The 16,584-nt window shown below is 50.4% G+C and overlaps 1 protein-coding gene across 1 annotated transcript in view; it reads left to right on the forward strand.

Moving 5' to 3' along the window:
• Nucleotides 1–16,584, forward strand: part of ETS1 (ETS proto-oncogene 1, transcription factor) — a 68,558-nt gene that overhangs the window by 50,246 nt on the left and 1,728 nt on the right. The window contains exons 5-7 of the mRNA XM_019470385.1: nucleotides 1,701–1,778; nucleotides 2,710–2,958; nucleotides 6,433–6,693. Coding sequence (XP_019325930.1) covers nucleotides 1,701–1,778; nucleotides 2,710–2,958; nucleotides 6,433–6,693 — 588 coding nt within the window. The remainder of the gene's footprint in view (nucleotides 1–1,700; nucleotides 1,779–2,709; nucleotides 2,959–6,432; nucleotides 6,694–16,584) is intronic.

Consider the following 16,584-nt stretch of genomic DNA (forward strand, 5'->3'; position numbering starts at 1 on the left):
GTTCTGTTGTGCTGGTGCTGTACAAACATAATGTGCAAATTTCTCCCTGTTGCATCTCTGCCCACGCACGAGGAGATGGTTGTCTTCACTTTGCAGCTGAGGATGCGAAGCGTGAAGAGATCAAGGTTTCTCCAGGCTCACCCATGGAGTCAGGGTCCAACCTGCCAGTCCCCGTCTCTTCCATCTTCCCCAGCCACCCACCATCATCACTTGGGGGTGTTGATGCGGAGAGTGGTGGTTAACCCTAAAATGTTTGGCTTTACCTATAGTGGTGTGACCACCGGCATCGGGTCATGCTGGGACAGGCTGTGACCTTGCTGCCCCTCCTGCTAACATGCCTCCCTTGTGAGCACTTTCTGAGAGTGACTCATGTACCACAGGCTGGTCAGGGTTTAAAAACGGCAGCAGATGGGTGATTTTTCCCTGCATAGATTTGGGTATTTTCAGGCATATTTTTCCAAATTTCTTCCTAAAATAACCTCTTCAGTTACCAGCAGTCAGCAGTGCCCTCCACTTGACTGTAAGCATAGCTGAAGGTTGCTCTCTTTCTCTGTGGTCACCCACCCTGCCTCTTGGCAGACACCGTGGGGAGAAGAGAAGAGCATTTCTCATTAGGTCTCTCTGTTTGCACAAACCCTCCTTTTGTTAGAGAATATTTTCCACCCTGCAATCCCCAGGAGAGAGGGCCAAAATTAGGCTCCTTGCAAGCGAACGTGCGTTATCTTCGGTTCGCTTTTCTTTAGCCTCAGCAGAAATAAACATAACCCGGAGTTGTCTGTGTGGTTTTTATTTTGGTTACCCTCTGCAAAGAAAAGAAAATCTCCCATGCCGGTATCTCTGCCCACATGCCGTTCTGGAATGAATAAGGTGTTAATGGAAAAGTGGGTCAGGGTAGGAGCAATGTGGCTTTTACATGGGAAAGCAAATTCAGCGCCAAGCCCAGGAGTACCAAAGTGCCCGGAAAAAGGAATGGAAAGCGGAGAATCTGTGCTTTGATGTGATACGTGCTCTTTCTTGGTGAATTATGCCTATATAAAGGCTAAAATTTTGTGTGCTGCCCATATATACACCGTGGAGTCTATATCAGGAGTTGGGTGATGGACAGTGCGACAAAGCTTTTCTGAGCATGGGATCCTCTGCCTGCATCAGGTGTAAGGTAAAAGGTGCTGCGTAGGCTGGGAATTAGCATTAATTTGGGGTTGTAGGAGCTGGTTTTGGTATGCATTATCCACTCACTCACACACACCTACTGCTGGTCTAAAAATAGGGGCTTTTTCAGGAAAACAGCTGTCCTTGTATGGTGGGTTTTTTTCACAAGCTCATACACGTTAAGTGTGATAAGCAATCCTCAAGAGAATGAAAGACAACAAAAATTAAGGGAAGCAAGGAAATTATGCAATTAGTATTTCAGAACCACCTGGAGCCTCTGATTGAGAAAGTTGTTGTTGTTTGTTTTGGGGTTTTTTGTTTTGTTTAAATTTGAGCACGCCTGCAGCAAGAATTCCCAAAGGAACCCAAGTGCATCAAGCACTTGTTTCGGTGGGATTTCAGCTCCTAACTCATTTCTGTTCCCTTGAACATTGCAGTTTAACCCAGAGAGGAGCATTTTAGGAAGTTCAGACCTCTCTGTATTACAGCAAGTCTTGCGAAGCACCGTATGCCTGTGGACATATGACATTTCCTTCCTTTTCTCTTTGCAGAAGAGGTGAAACCATACCCCGCAAATGGAGTGAATACAACATATCCAGAATCCCGCTATACTTCAGACTGCTTAATTAGTAAGTCTCAATTATCAGTATCATTCTGCTGCTTCCAGGCATGAAAGTGCCACCTATTAGAGGTTTGGCTGCATCACATGAGGACTGCACCATGCAGTTGTTGCTCTGTCATGGCAGAGCATGCAAAGTGCATAATTTTGTCTTTCCTAGTGTTTTGGGTTTATTTAGAAGCTATCTTTATTTTTTGGGGACTGCTTTGAGATGCCATAATCTGACTTTGAAAGCACTATTTGTTTGAAGCTGTAGTTCAGTAGACCTGAAAAGCGACCTCAACACCCCAGAACATTAGGAATTTTTTTAAAAAAGTATTAAAAAAAGGGGGGCGTGGGGGAAGAAGGCTTAATTCTTCATTGCTAGGTAGGAGCCTAGCGAGGAAAGAGATGTCATCAGTCTAGACTCCCGCGCTTCCCATTGCCATTGGTTTGGAGATGTTCTTTAAGGGCATTTGAAATCTGTGATGTATTACATGAACCAGCAAAAAAACCCAACTCGCCTGAATTGGGATTCCGGTCTCTGGAAGTGAGGAGAGGTGACCGTGGTAGTGACTCATCTATTACAATCATCAATGAAACTTCTTTGCCCTCTATCTCCTTTGTTGAGACTATGCTCTTTGTGATTTTCCAGCTTTTTCCCACTAGCAGCTTGCTTGAGAGGAGTTTGGTGTAATGCACATTGATGGTGGTTGAGGATGTCTTATTTTTTTAAACTGCTGCAATTATAAGACGCAATGTCTCTGTAGCTTTTAGAAACCTTACTCAAAATTAGTGCCCAATTGTTCCAGGTATTTTATATCCAAAGACAGTCTCCTCTTGCACTGCAGACCTCAAATCTCACTGTGCTGTGGGAGACTGGAGGGGAAGTGAGCAATGCTCTGGTTTCTTTGAGCTGCTTGTGTTTGGGTTGCTTTCTGATGCTCCCGTTCTGCCGGCAGGTTATGGCATCGAGCATGCGCAGTGTGTGCCTCCCTCTGAGTTCTCTGAGCCCAGCTTCATCACAGAGTCCTACCAGACCCTCCATCCCATCAGCTCGGAAGAGCTCCTCTCCCTCAAGTACGAGAATGACTATCCCTCGGTCATCCTGCGTGACCCAGTCCAGACGGACTCCCTGCAGACAGACTACTTCACGATCAAGCAAGAAGTAGTAACGCCAGATAACATGTGCATGGGACGTGCCAGTCGAGGTAAAGTAGGGCATCTCCCAGGGTTTGCTTGGGTTCTTGCCACCTCTACCTATATCAACATAAGTGCCGCCTTCCCCTCTGTAGGAGATACACTTTGGGGGGACCAAGGCCATCAGGGCACCGTGCAGTGCCAGTAACGAAGCCATATATCTTAGGAGGTTGAACTGCCAGATGGATTCCCTGATGGCTTTGATACCTTCCTGCCTTTCTGGCTGGGGAAAACATGAAGGAGGTCTTTCTTTTCTCTACTCTGCTGCCTGTTTTTACAACATCTGCAAAAATGTAGCGTTTCTGGCTCTGTACTTTGATGTCAAACTTGAGTGAAGTTGAAATAGGCTTTAAGGTTATTAGGAAGGACAGACTGCTGTGTGGTTGTATAAATCTCATTTTCCTAGGAGACTAGGCAAAACCCCACAAATCCTTCACAAGTTCTCATCAGGAATTACTGTCCAAGGCTCTGAAGGGTTTTACACTTGATGATCCAAAGTCTTTATCCATTATCTCCATTGATTTTGATGGCTGTTTGCTTGAACCGATAATCTGTTCTGATGAACTGAAGCCCTGTGCTTTGTTGGGAGATGCAGATGTCATGGGTTGAGTCAGCGACAGAGCCGAAGGACCCCCCAAATCCTTCTGCTGCAACCCTACATCTCCAAAGAGTTATAGGTACATGATTCCTGTTTGAGATGATGGGATTTAAACACCTAAACACTTTTGAGGATCTGAGCCCAAATGCCTTTTCAATTAATATTATTAAATTCTGAACACATGGGGCCCAGATGCCCGACTACTTTGTAATTACATCGCTTAATGCAAGGCTGAGGATCTGGCTCACAGTATATATTCAAAGCAAAAGTTTAATCCATAGAGCTCAAAGTCTCTTACAAAGGGGTATCATTATCTCCTGATTTCAGGTAGGGAACCTGAGGCATGGGGAAGAGATCTGACCTGCCTGCGATTGCGCCCTGAATAGAATCCAGGTGTCCCCATGCCTAAAATTCATTATAGTGACGTGTTGCTGTGAGCCAGGTTTGATGTTGAACATTTAAACCCATTTAACCAGCTACGAGAGCTGAAGATGTGCTGGCTCCCTGTGAAAGCCGGAGCCCCTTTGCAGGTCTGCATTGCATATGCGTCGCTCAGTGGAGCTCATTTTAAGTTTCTCATTCTTTTTCCAAGCTGGGAGAGCTAATGACAGGAAAGTTATTATTTGTATTATTACCTCTGCTTCTGCTGCTGGCTGAGTGTTAATATGTGAGAGGTGACTTGGACAATATGGTGAGCCAAAAGGGCAGCAGTGTTACAATTTTAGGTAAACTCCTCTTTCTGGGGTTGTTTTTCTAGCTATCTTTCATCCGTGTCTTTCCCTTTTCTTGACCTTTTCTTCAACACAGGTGATTTCATAATAATTCTCATTGAAATGCAATGATTCAGGCGTGCTTTTGCAATTGTACCTTGAGCCTGTTCTCACTGGCAAGCCTAAAAAGGCTCCAGGGGAGGGAAGAAAGAGCCCTTAACTCAGCATTGGGGACCAAGGGCCCCTGGTGTTAGCAAACACTTTAACATACTGATTGCAATTGAAGAAATGCAACAGGCTACGGCTGTGCTTACACTAATGCTACATTTCAGCCATGTAGAAGGGCCTTTGGGTGGCACTAATCCTCTCAGAGTGGTATAAAGAAGCCTTAATATAAAGCAGAGTCCAGCTTATTTATATTTACGTACGTCTTTACCTTCCACTGTATTAAAAGGTTAGTCTGTCACAAAGTCAAGCGCTTCAGCAGTGGGAAATTCAGAATGAAGGTTTTCCAGACAGTCGCCTTTTGTCTTTCTTTGAGTAGGCTTTAAGAGTTAATTTTGTGGTCCGATGGGAGTTGTTTCACTCTGCCTTATCAGTGAGGATGTCTGGTTGGAAAGTGTAGCTGCCAAACAAGTTTCTCCTGAGTAGGTGCAAGGCGTGATTTTTCTAAAGGCTCACGTTTATGTCAAATTTAGGTGAATTTTCAATGAAATGACCCAAGTCACGTCTCTGACACTGCGGCTGTTCATCTGGCAGATTTTTAATTCCTTTTCTAAATGAGCTTGTGCTGCAGGACTTCTCAGGGAAGTGGTTATGCCAATTAATGAACATGCACAAAGCGGTGTTAATTTTCCCCTTGCAGGATTCAGGAAGTGATTGAAGTGTATTCTGTGAAATTCTCAAAAAACTAAAAGAAAAAAATAAAATGAGTTTGAAGCATGGATATTACCAGCAGAATCAAGCCAATGGATCCAAACGTCAAACGATTCTGGACCAGCAGTCAGGGCAGAGCCCACGGTAGTTGAGTCTTTTCGCAGCAAGTGCTCTTCGAACTACAACACAACAAATATTTGGGGGAGCATGCCAGCGTCCTTCCACGTTCCTGTTCCCCTGTGATTTACTATCTGGGCCCAAGATGTGGGTAGCTCTGCCAATGGAAATTTCTCCAGGAGTTCTTGCACAATCCCAGCAGCTGTTTTTAGCCCAGTTTGGGAAATTAGTGAACTTGAATGATCCTGTTACGCTCTTAGTTTGTCAGTAAAGACGTTGAGCAATCGACAGCGTACGGGAGATCAGAGAGAGCAATTTCAGTTTGTTCTTTGGATCCTTTTTTAGCTCTCTGTTTTAAGTACAGAGGGTATACTATGCTGTCTCTAGTGGGTGTAAAGCAGCATAGCACTGCTGAGGATCTGGCCTCTCGTGTTCTGGTCTTTACTAAAAATACCCCAGAGAGTGGCCTTGATACAACCCAGCTGTGCTCACCTTACGAGAACTGGAAAAATAGCTGTTTGAGCTCTCAGCCTTTTGCTCTCCTCCTCCATCAAATCTGCTGCTGTTTGGGGATTTGGGGGTGGAAGCTGGTTGTAATATATGGCAATAAAAGGCTGCTATATAGTTTTGCAGGAAACATCAAAAGTAAAGAAGCTGGGTGTCCAGTGCCCTTGAATATGCCTGAACAGCGTTTATATAGGGCTGGCAGATATAATATGGGACTTATTGGAGACCCGTATCTTTCAGCAGCAAGAGCAAGAGGTTCTGGAGTGCCCATGTTTAGGCACCTGAACTGAGCCTTGAATACCTGTCTAAGGTGGATTATTTCTCTGCCATTGCCTTTTTGAAACAGAGGACAACTTCCAGTTAGCCCCAGGCATCAGTCTTGGGTAGAGAGTCAGGACTTTGGGTTTTTCCCCTGACTCTCTCAGCCTTGCTCTGCTGCCTGGACATCTCCGGGGCTCAGATAGCCCTGCTCTGAATTACGAATATAACAGAAGTATCCCAGTTTCAGGCCGTACTTTTGAGTTTGTTTGGAGAAGAGGCGTAGTGGGACAGCATCATTTGCCTGGTTGCCTTCTGCCTGCGCAGTGGGCAGGCGAAGCATCCTTCTCCTGGCCGCGACAAGCTAGAGCATCCCCATGCTGGCCAGGCACATCTCACATGCCCTTCCTTCTCGCCAGGTAAACTGGGCGGCCAGGACTCCTTCGAGAGCATAGAGAGCTACGACAGCTGCGACCGGCTGACGCAGTCCTGGAGCAGCCAGTCCTCCTTCCAGAGCCTGCAGCGCGTCCCCTCCTACGACAGCTTTGACTCGGAGGACTACCCCGCTGCCCTGCCCAACCACAAGCCCAAGGGCACCTTCAAGGACTATGTTCGAGATCGGGCCGATATGAACAAGGACAAGCCTGTCATTCCTGCTGCCGCCCTTGCTGGCTACACAGGTAGGGTCACGCTCCTCAGGAAACCACCTGTCTGCTGAGCGTCTTGGGTAGAGCCTCTCCATCGGTGGAGGGCAGAGCCTCCACGGTCTCTGGGTTGCCCCAATATCTGCGTCGCTGGCTCAGCAGTCCGCGAGTGAGGGGTTTTGGGGTGCCCCTGGGGTCAGCCACGTGAATGCAGGCACACCTGAGAGCACGCAGCCCCACAAGGCTGCATGTCCTTCAAGCGTGGGCACTCCAAACCTCATGGAGGATGTAGGACGTGGCTGAGTGCAGGGCATTTGATGCCTTGTGTTTTCATTTATGCATGGATACCTCCTGCTTGGGTCTGGTAGGAACTGGTGTCTGGTTTGTATTGCTGAGAACGCAAGGTAGTAGAGAGCCCTCGTTTCCCCCTCCAACACTTTTATGCAACATGCTGGCCACTTGCTTGTAGTTTCCGACCTTGGGCAGGAGTGGCTGCATTTCCAGCATTGCTGTGTGTGACGTGAAATGATCTTTTCTCCTTTTGGCCTGGAGGAAGCACTTGGTTTTGCTCTTTACCTTGGTGTGAGGCAGGGATGGTGCCAAAGCAGACCCAAACATTTTCCATTCCCTGCACTGGCAGAGATGAGAAGGTGATAGGCCACGGAAACTCCAGCTTTTTATATGACAGCCCTCCAGCAATCTGGCAGCTCCATGGAGAGAAACGTGGTGGGATGGGGCTTCCAGCTAAAACTGAGATAATCCTTTCCAGTCCTTCTGTGCCATGTCTTTTCCCTGTACTATAAGGAAAATTCGCAGGGTAGCCTCCTGCCTGTTCCCCTTCCCCTTCATACGTGCTGATCTCTCCTGCCCCAGCTGGTAGCAGCTGTGGCCCAGAGGAGCCAAGCAGTGGAAATAGTTTGTGCAGATAAAGATCATCAAAAGGTTGAGAGCAGATCCTGAGGTGCGACTGTCCCTGAAATCTCCTCCCACGCACAGCTCATCTTAGGGCTGGTATCTAGTTTTTTGTAAGGGGGGGAGAGATGCAGAGGGGCGGAGAGGTGGAGAGATAATTTTAGGAGCTATGTGTAAAAAAGGAAGTGGTTTGTTGCTATAGCTTTAGTTAGAAAGAAAGCTCAGCCCTGCCTGCTGAATGAGCCTGTTTCGACCAAGTCTATGCAAAATAAAAGTGTGCTCTGCTATTCCTGAATGGTTTTCAGCTGGGGGATGTGGTGGGGAGAGGCATGAGTGGTAGGAGGGGCCGTGCCCCGGGACACCGTCCTCCGCTGTGCCACGGAAGTTGATGTTCCTAAGAAAAGAGACCGTGAGCACAACTTGTGATTTTTATTCCTATTTTCTCCTGATAATGCCTTTCATTATGGCCCATGGAAGCGTTTTGGGTACCCAGTGCCTGGGCGGGAGCGTTGGTTGCATTTTAACAGCTGGGGAAACTGAGGCACAGGGGCACTGGCAAGACTAGGAGCTTTATTTTCCAAGCTGGATGTTTCCCTCCACATTTGCTGTAGCTCATGGAAAGGAGCCACCCCCGTTAGAGAGGCGGCATTCCCAGCTCCCTCCGTGAGCGAGGAGCCGAAGTCGGCGGCTGGACCCTGTGTTTTGCCAAGGAGTATTAGCACCCCAAAGAGTGTACTTGGACTCGGGCCGTCAGGAAGGGGAGACTTCAGTTAATGCAATGCCAGAGCACACTTCCAAACGCTTTGCGCTGCATAACATTTTCCCTTGCCTCATTTCAAACCTTGTTTTGAGCCGGGAAGATAATCCCTTGGCCCAGGCATTTCGGTGTGATCAATAAGTGGGAGCGCCTGATTTTTTTTTGCATTGCTTCACTTGAGAAACTTTAAATGGGGAGAGGAAAATCGGAGGTTTCCAGAATCAGCAGTCACTTGGAAATTGTTGGGCTGGAGCACTGCTTGCTTGCTCCGAAGGCAGCTAAGCAATAATTCAGTCCTCAAACCGCCACAGCTTGTATTTATGGGGAGAGGAAAATCGGAGGTTTCCAGAATCAGCAGTCACTTGGAAATTGTTGGGCTGGAGCACTGCTTGCTTGCTCCGAAGGCAGCTAAGCAATAATTCAGTCCTCAAACCGCCACAGCCTGTATTTACCGTTGGGAACGATCTTTGGACAGATGATCTTTGCAGACATGTGGCTCCAGAGATGTCCTCTGTCCCTCTTTAAAGCCTACTGACCTGTCAGCACCTTAGGTTTTCTGTGCAAAGGGAGCACAGCATGGGTGCAAAGCAAAGCCAGGCTGCTGTGAAAGCAGGTCACAGCAAGAGCAAGTGAGAACATGTTGCATTACAAACTGTAGGAGAACTGGGCACTCTCAAAACTCTTCTGTATTGGTGTATTTCTGCAAAAAAAAAAAATCCAGGCTGGCCACTGAGAAGTGCTGGACCTCTCTCTTGGGCCAGCTGAGCAAGCTGTGTGGGGACTCTCAGGCAGAACTCCTAGATCCTTCTTTTTTTGCTTTGCTTTACATTACTTTTACTTTACTTGGGGGAGGAAGTGCTGTCTAGCAGCTAGAGCAGAGGAACTTAAAGTCTGGGCTCTGTTTGCAGCTCTGGTGAGGAGGTGGAGCCTCCAAACGAGCAGAGCAGGGGATTACCAGCCCAGGGTCCTAAAGTGGCCGGGACCCCTGCTTTCCCTTTCTCACTCAGATGATGCCTCGAGCACATGTCCAACACCAGTCACCAGCCAGTGGAGCACTCAACAGACATGCCATGGTGTGCACCTTTTAGGGTTGGAAGGGTGAAGCCTGGGAGATCACGTCCTTCATCTCCAGGGCTCTCTGGGTTGACTTTAAGAACTTGACAATATTGTTCAGGTTTTGTTACCATGGGCCTGTTTTGCTGGTGGCCCAGGGAGGTGGCACAGTGCTTTATCGCAGCCGCGGCAGATCTCTGATGGTATCTGCCCTAGGAGGCGCATGCTTTGGTAAGAAGGTGCATTTTGGCGGAAGCTCCATTTGCGTTTGATGTGTTCTTCACCCAGCTTGCAAGCAGCTTTTCAAAGCTGCGTTATCTGCCCCCACATCTTGACCTAATTTAACAAGTTGCCATGGTTGCTCAGATAGAGGTTGATGCAATTTTCTTATCTTTTTTGAAGGAGAAATGTAACTGCTCAGGAGTTGGTGAACTTCAGTTTCCATAGCTGCAGGGAGGGCCAGCTCTGGACACCTGGTTTTGGGGCCAGCTCTCTCAAAGCTTGGCCAGCTTGAGTCTTACATTAAGCCAGATTTTTTTTTTTTGACATGACCTAGGAAACGAAGACAGAATGCATCTATTAAATTTAGGCAAGCGGTGTGTCAGGATGTGTCTTCTCTGCAGGCAGATGTGCTAAACCTCACGTTGTCTCAGCTGAGCTCAGTTTAAGCTCCCTCGTTCATGCAGCAGTGCAGTGTTTGGTGTGGGCGGGCGGCTCGTGCTAAGTGCATGCTGGCACATGGACACAGATCCTGGCTGGGCTAAATCTAGCTTGGCTTTGCCTCTGTGCCACCTGCAGCCCTGCCTGGGGCTGTGCCATAGCTGGATCCTGCAAGCCGCTGGCTCCAATGGGTATCACAGCCACCCACATCCTTCGTGACACCCGACATCGCGTGGATAAACGCGGATGGTCTGTAGCAGAGAAGTGTGCAGCCCGTGCAGAGGGCAGGTGGTGTGAGTCTGACCACACTGGTCTTTGGCCTTTCTGCCCTATATTTATTTTTCCACTACGCTGACCTACTCGTTCTGCTGCCCTCCTGATGATGCAGGTCCAGCAGAGGTTCAGACCCTCCCTCTGCCCCTGTGGTTGGTGATAGCCACTCAGGGCTCAATTGTTTTTGGCTTTTCTTGAGTGCCCCAAAGCACCTGCGTGGGTTTATAGCCAAGACGTGGTGTTTGTTTGCTCTGTAGTACATAGGACCTCAGCATCGTCTGTGCAGGCCGGGGCTTTCCATCTCACGGTGTTGTCTGCATTGCCACAACACCAGATCTGTGATGTGCTGAGCTGCTGCTCCCCAGAGCTGAACAGACAGAGCGGAGCAATTCCCCTCATGTTTGAGAGGCGAAAGGAGGAAAGAGGGACAAGAAAGGTGAAGTGAGTGCACACCAAACCTTGATCCCTCATCTGCAAGGCTGGTTTTGCATTTGTGATGCTGTCCTTTCTTACAGACCTGGTTAGGAAATTGCTGATGCCTTTGTAGACAATCTCAACACCCAAAGAGTTAATGCCCCCTTCCCAGCTAATATCACACATGACCTGAGTGTCTCTCTTAGCCACAGATTGATGCTATCTTCATTATCATGCTGCCCTTAAAGAAGACAGAAAGTAGTGCAGGGAATAGCCGACCTCTCACAGATGCTATCTCACCCAAGCACGCAGGAGCGCTTCTGTCTACCCGGGCCAGATCCAGCCCTGATCCTTGCTATCAGCATTCGCAGTACCATGTCGATAGGGCCCAAATTTGCCTGCTAAACCCATCTGCCCTGTCCAAATTGTCTGCGGTGTGCAGAGCCTGAAGCCTTCGACAAGCCTCCCTTTCTGAGCGATGCTTATCTGTAACACAGAAGTGAAAGCATGCAGCTGCTGTTTTGCAAGAAAGTCAAGTCGGTGCCAAAGAAAGTGGGTCTCTTTCAAGAGAGCTTGTGTGCTTCCCCTCTTCTTCTTCTTGCCTGTGCTGCTGGCCTGAGGCTTCCACCAGCGAGCTCCCCGGACGTGCTGTGGTCATCGGCATCTGAAAATCTGCCAGCAGCCGCCTTCCCGGCCCCTCTCCCAGCACGGTCCGGTGATCTGGCTGTCCTTGACATCCAGAGTCTGTGCAGTAGCTTTCCTCGAAACATCAGCATCCTTCCTGCCTGCTTGCCTGCACTTCTGGAGAAGTGTGCCTGTATGGGCATCCGTAGCCACTTGTATCATGGGTTAGGGGAATTTGGAGATGCAGTCTGCTGCCCCAGCAATCAGAAGCAGCACGACAGCACCTCTGTCCCCTGTGTGATGCAGGGGATGTTGTTAGCTCGCTCGTTCTGGGTCATACCCTTTACCTGCCCTTGCAGGGTGACTTCCGAGTGTGACCAGCCAAGTGGCTCCTGCCCGCTTTCTGCCTCCAGCGCAGAGCCTGCATGGGCTCAGCAGCCCTTTTCGCCTCCGCAAGGTGGGGAGCTCAAGGGTGGGGCTCGGGGCTGGTTCAGTGGCTCCTGCTCCACCTGCCAGACATGTGCAAATGACAGTGAAATCAGCCCCACGCAACGCTGCCCAACCGTGACGGCAGCTCAGCTCTCACCAGAGCTGCTGCAGCCGTTGGCACCGGCTTCTCAGCAGCCCGGAGGCGATGGCAAAGCAGCAACTGTGGCTTAGTCCCTCCTTCAAGCAATGAGCTGGAGCATTGCATGGCAGCTCTTGACCTGCAGGACCACCTTCAGGGGGAGACGTGAAGCTCACGAAACCCCTTGTGCTTTGCCAGATGCCTCGGGAGTGAGACCAGTCCTCCCATCGTGTTCTTCCTTGAAACAGAGGAGATGCACCAGGAAAGCCGAACTGGCCTAGAGCGGCCTGCCTGGCCACTCTCCTGCCTGTAAGCATAGCCAAAAGCATGTAGCTCCCCAAGGAAGGTGCTTTCTTGGGTCCTTCCCTGCTTTCTTCACACCTGCTCTTTGGAGATGCTTCCATCCGAGCTCCACTGCTTCCCTCCCACCCATGCAAAGCCGGCACTTCGCGGTGGCGTGACTACCTGCGCCAGTCTGGGCAAGAGCTGGGAAGGAGGTGGTTGAGCTTGGTCTAACAAGGGAGCGATGGGGAAGAGCTCTGCCATCCCCCAGTGTGGTGGGGGAAGTTGGGGACCTTCAGTGCCACAGTGCCATCAAAGGGGGCTCGGGGAGGGCAGGCACGTGAGCGAGGCAAAGGCTGTTTTGGAGACGTTGCTATGCCCAATTGTTTTGTTGGGTTGGAACCACAAACCACAGAGCGAAAAGCATAGGTGCGCCGCTTTTTTTTTTCAGTAGGGTTTTTTTTTCTTCTTCTTTTCTTGTTGTTTGAAAGAAGGAAAAAAAAACAGAGGCCGTTGAGAGGGGTGGGGGTGTGAAACCGTCTTGAGAGAGAGTGGGGATGACGTGTTTTGGGCCATGCCTTCCCAAGTACGGCGCAGATGCCTGTCTGCCCCAGCCAAGTGGTACCACCATCACCGCGCCAGTGAAAGTGGCCATCGTGCATATTTTGGTTTCAAACCCTTCCAGAGCCACTGGGTAGGAAGGTGGTAGGGGACATCCAGTCCCGACCAAGGGAGGATGGCACAGGGATGGCGTGGCACCAAACCCTTTGCTCTGGGGACACCCACGGGTGCCGTCAGAGGACTGGTGCCGAGGAGGCACCGCTCAGCCAGCGGTTCCCGCTGTAGCAGCCGCCTGTCATCCGGCTTAAGAGGCATATTTTCCCCCTGACGTGGGAGAATTCCTGTGGTGTGACACTCCCCGCTGAAGGACCCCGTTCAGTGCCACTGAGGCCAGACAGGGCCCCCATTGTAGCCCCGTCGGGCGGGCGAGCCCCTCCGGCGGGCACTATTCTTAGCAGCCTCCGCGGGTGCTGGAGGTCACGGCGGGGCGGGAGGACATCCCACCACCCTCTGAGTCCTCGGCCTTGTCTTTTGTGGAGCAGGGGCTGCCGCCGTTCCCCAGCCAGGGCTGGGCTTGCTCTGGGAAGCCCCTGGATGCGTGTGGCAGGACCAGCGCCATAAAGGGTGGCTTGTGTCCCTCCACACCGTGCTCGGGGCTGCATCCAAAAAAAGGCTGCAAGAACACTCCAGTGGTGGTTGTTTTTGGAGATAACCAAGGCAACAGGTCGTGTGGTGGGGTACACCTGCCAAGCTACGCCAGCCTTGGGGCAGTCGGTGTGGCTGTGCGTGCTTGTACCATGAAGTGATCTGGACCAGGCATTGCGGTGGGGATTTCCAGCCCCGGCCAGGGATGAGCAGAAGGGTTGAAGCAGAAGGGGTGGAAAATGGGCGCTGCTCCCAGCTCCTGCGGGGGCGGAGGTTTGGGGTGCGGAGACGAGCCTGGCAGCTTCATGCTTGCCCTGATAGCTTTGGGGATGCGATGCTGGGGGGGTCGCCTCTGTGCGAGCCAAGGGTCCCCTTGAAATCCTTTAGGCATTGGGAAAAATAACTCCCTGCTCCTTGCTGGTCTGCAGAGCAGGCAAAAGAAGCTCATTTCTGAAGACAGCCCTCCCAGCACTAATTACAGCTGTACTGGCCCACCAGCATGGACCTCCAGCACCCCTGCCCTGATCATTTCGCCTTCCTACCCTGCAGTCTCCCCAGAGCTGTTTTTGGGCATGCAGGCTTGGGCATGTGCTGGGGTTTGGTTCCTGCCACCTCGTGCATCACCCGCCTCGCTGACATTTCAGAGTCGTGCCCCAGCGGCAGCGGCACATCTGCAGGGCCTCCGCTGCCTTCCCCTCTGGCAGGGTGTGTGTTTATAGGAGCTGAGACATGCCTGCGAGCCCTGCAGTAAACACATTCTTGACATAATTGCTTGTCCAACACAGAGGAATTTGGGGTTTTACGCGTGTCCCGCAGGCAGCTCGGAATAGACCTTGGGAATCCTTGTTCCAAGGATGACACCACTTCCTTCAAAATCCCAAAATACCCGGCAGAGTGGCACCTGGCGCAGCAGCAGGAGCTCTACCTCGCTTGCTGGAGAGAGGGTGAGAAATTGCTGGGTTTCCTGACACCTCTCCATGCCAGCTGGCAGCCGAGCCCCGAGCGCCAAGCGTGAACTGTGCTGGCCGCTTGGCTCGGGGTTAATGACACTTGAATCTTGAAAGGCTCCCGCAGAGCCAGGGTGGCCCAGGGGTATTTTGAGGGCAGTTGCTTACCCAAGAACCTGGCGCCTAGGTGATGGGTTTCCATCCATCTTATTTTGTGGAAGGAATAAAAAAAAAATCCTTGTTCTTTGGTTGGGCAGGTGAGAAATCAGCGCGAGGTGATGAACCTGGTCTTGCTTCAGTCTTGTCTCCTAGGGCTGTTCCTCTGTTAACCTGATTTGGGTGTTGGGTGCTCTCTGTATGTGTGTAGGGTATTGGTGTAAAGTCAGATGGGCCAAGAGAAACTGGCTCCATGTGAATTCACCTGCAGTTCCCCGTGGAGGACCTCAGGTGGCTGAGATAACCTTTTTGCCCAATGTTTTGCCTGTATTTAAAGTTCACTGCTATAAATAGGTCTAAGCTTTGAGATGCGGTGGCATTTCAGGCCAGGGTTTTGGCTCTTCCCTTTTGGATGAGAGGCGAAGGCGTCATCTGAATTTCCTCCCTTGTTTTGGCGTGGATAACCCAACTCCATCCCTACCGGAGAGCGTGGTCGCGGAGTCAATGTCTTGGTAAGCTCCTGCCAAGAAAGACGGGCTGGAGCCTTTCCCTGCTGAGTGTCATCTTCCCATTTACAAGCAGAGAGATGCTGTGAGCTCCCTGCTTTTTCCTGCCCATGGCTGTGCGATAACCCCCAGGGCTTGGCGGAGGACCCGGTGCCTGCAAAACCCTGGAGCGGTTCCTTAGGGATTACAGGAGGGAAACAATTTGGGGAGGGCTGGACGGGGCACAGCGAGTCCCCTGTCCCGGAGCCAGCTCTCTCATTTCCTCCTCCCCAGCAGCTTGTCTGCTTTTGAGTCATTTTAAACCTTGCAGAAAAGGGGGAACAGCCCTCTCTTCCCTCCGCGGGTTATCCTGCAGCCACAGCTCTGACAGCCTTCATTGTCATTCGTGGAAATAGGCTGTTCTCCATCTCTTTTTCTGAGTACATAACTCTTTTTTCCCTGCTTGAAGCTTGTGCTCATTGCTGTCAGCAGGCGGGTTTACCCCAGCCTGCTGTCCTGATCCAGCCTGTGCAATTCTTTTTGTGATAAATCATTTCCTCTAACCTCTGGCTCTGTTTATTATTATTATTATTGTAATTCTTATTATTAGTGATATATTCTAAGCTGTGTTTAAAACATGGCAAAATCTCTCCCAAAACATGTTGCCCAGAGCTAAGTGCAATATTTTGGGTGCGGCCGCATTTGGAAGTTGCTCATCAAAGAGATTTTGGCTTGAGGGCTTCTCCTTTACCTTTGATTGGGACGCAAGCGCAAAGAAGAGATACGTATTTCGAAATCACTCCACGTACACCATTAATCCAGCCAGAACCAGGCTGCGAAGCTGCAGGCTCTCAGTGGGGTGCACCGGGTATTGCAGGTTAGATGTGTCAGGCTCAGGACCCCGAGGCAAATTGCCGTTGGCCAAAATTAGTACCCAGGGGAAAGATGGAGACCGCGGCGTTGTAAGGAGAGGCTGAATGTACGTGGCCACCTCATGCCTCTCCGGCTGGATTAGGGGAACCAGCAGCCGCAGGGAGGTTTGCTTATGGCTTTGCTAAGACCGTGCCAAGACCGTGACGGGGAGATCCTCCGGTCCTGAGCTGGTGAGATCTGCCTGCCAAACCAGCCAGCCCCTGCCTTCCCCGCGCTCCAGCAGCCCGCTGAGCTCTGCGAGCCGGCGTAGCCCATTCCTGCAGCAACACGCCCTGGAAAGAGGCCAAATAATTTTCATACCTGGGTCCCCCCTTATCTCGGTAAACAGCGACAGAGCGAAGAGTCAAGGTCGGGAAGTGAGAGTCTGCCGGAGTTCATGCGATGGCCAGCAGCTTTTTGGCACGGAGGAAGCAGTGGTGCTCTTATGCCAAGACAATGACTCCTCGCAGTTTGGATGCCAGAAAAATAATCCTATTTATGTAACTTGAAGTGAAGCATTCCAGTGCATGAATATTCAGCTCTTGCTGCAAATAGGAAGCTCTTTTACCTGCAGGATTTAACTCTCAAGCTGTCATCTCCACCCAGATCTTGCCCTGTGGCCGCTGATGGGGTTTTTTTGATAGTAGAGGGTTTTTTTTTTTTCAGTGAGCACCATTT

This window comes from Aptenodytes forsteri, unplaced genomic scaffold, assembly GCF_000699145.1.
Source record: "Aptenodytes forsteri isolate BGI_AS27 unplaced genomic scaffold, ASM69914v1 Scaffold126, whole genome shotgun sequence".
Taxonomy (NCBI): domain Eukaryota; kingdom Metazoa; phylum Chordata; class Aves; order Sphenisciformes; family Spheniscidae; genus Aptenodytes; species Aptenodytes forsteri.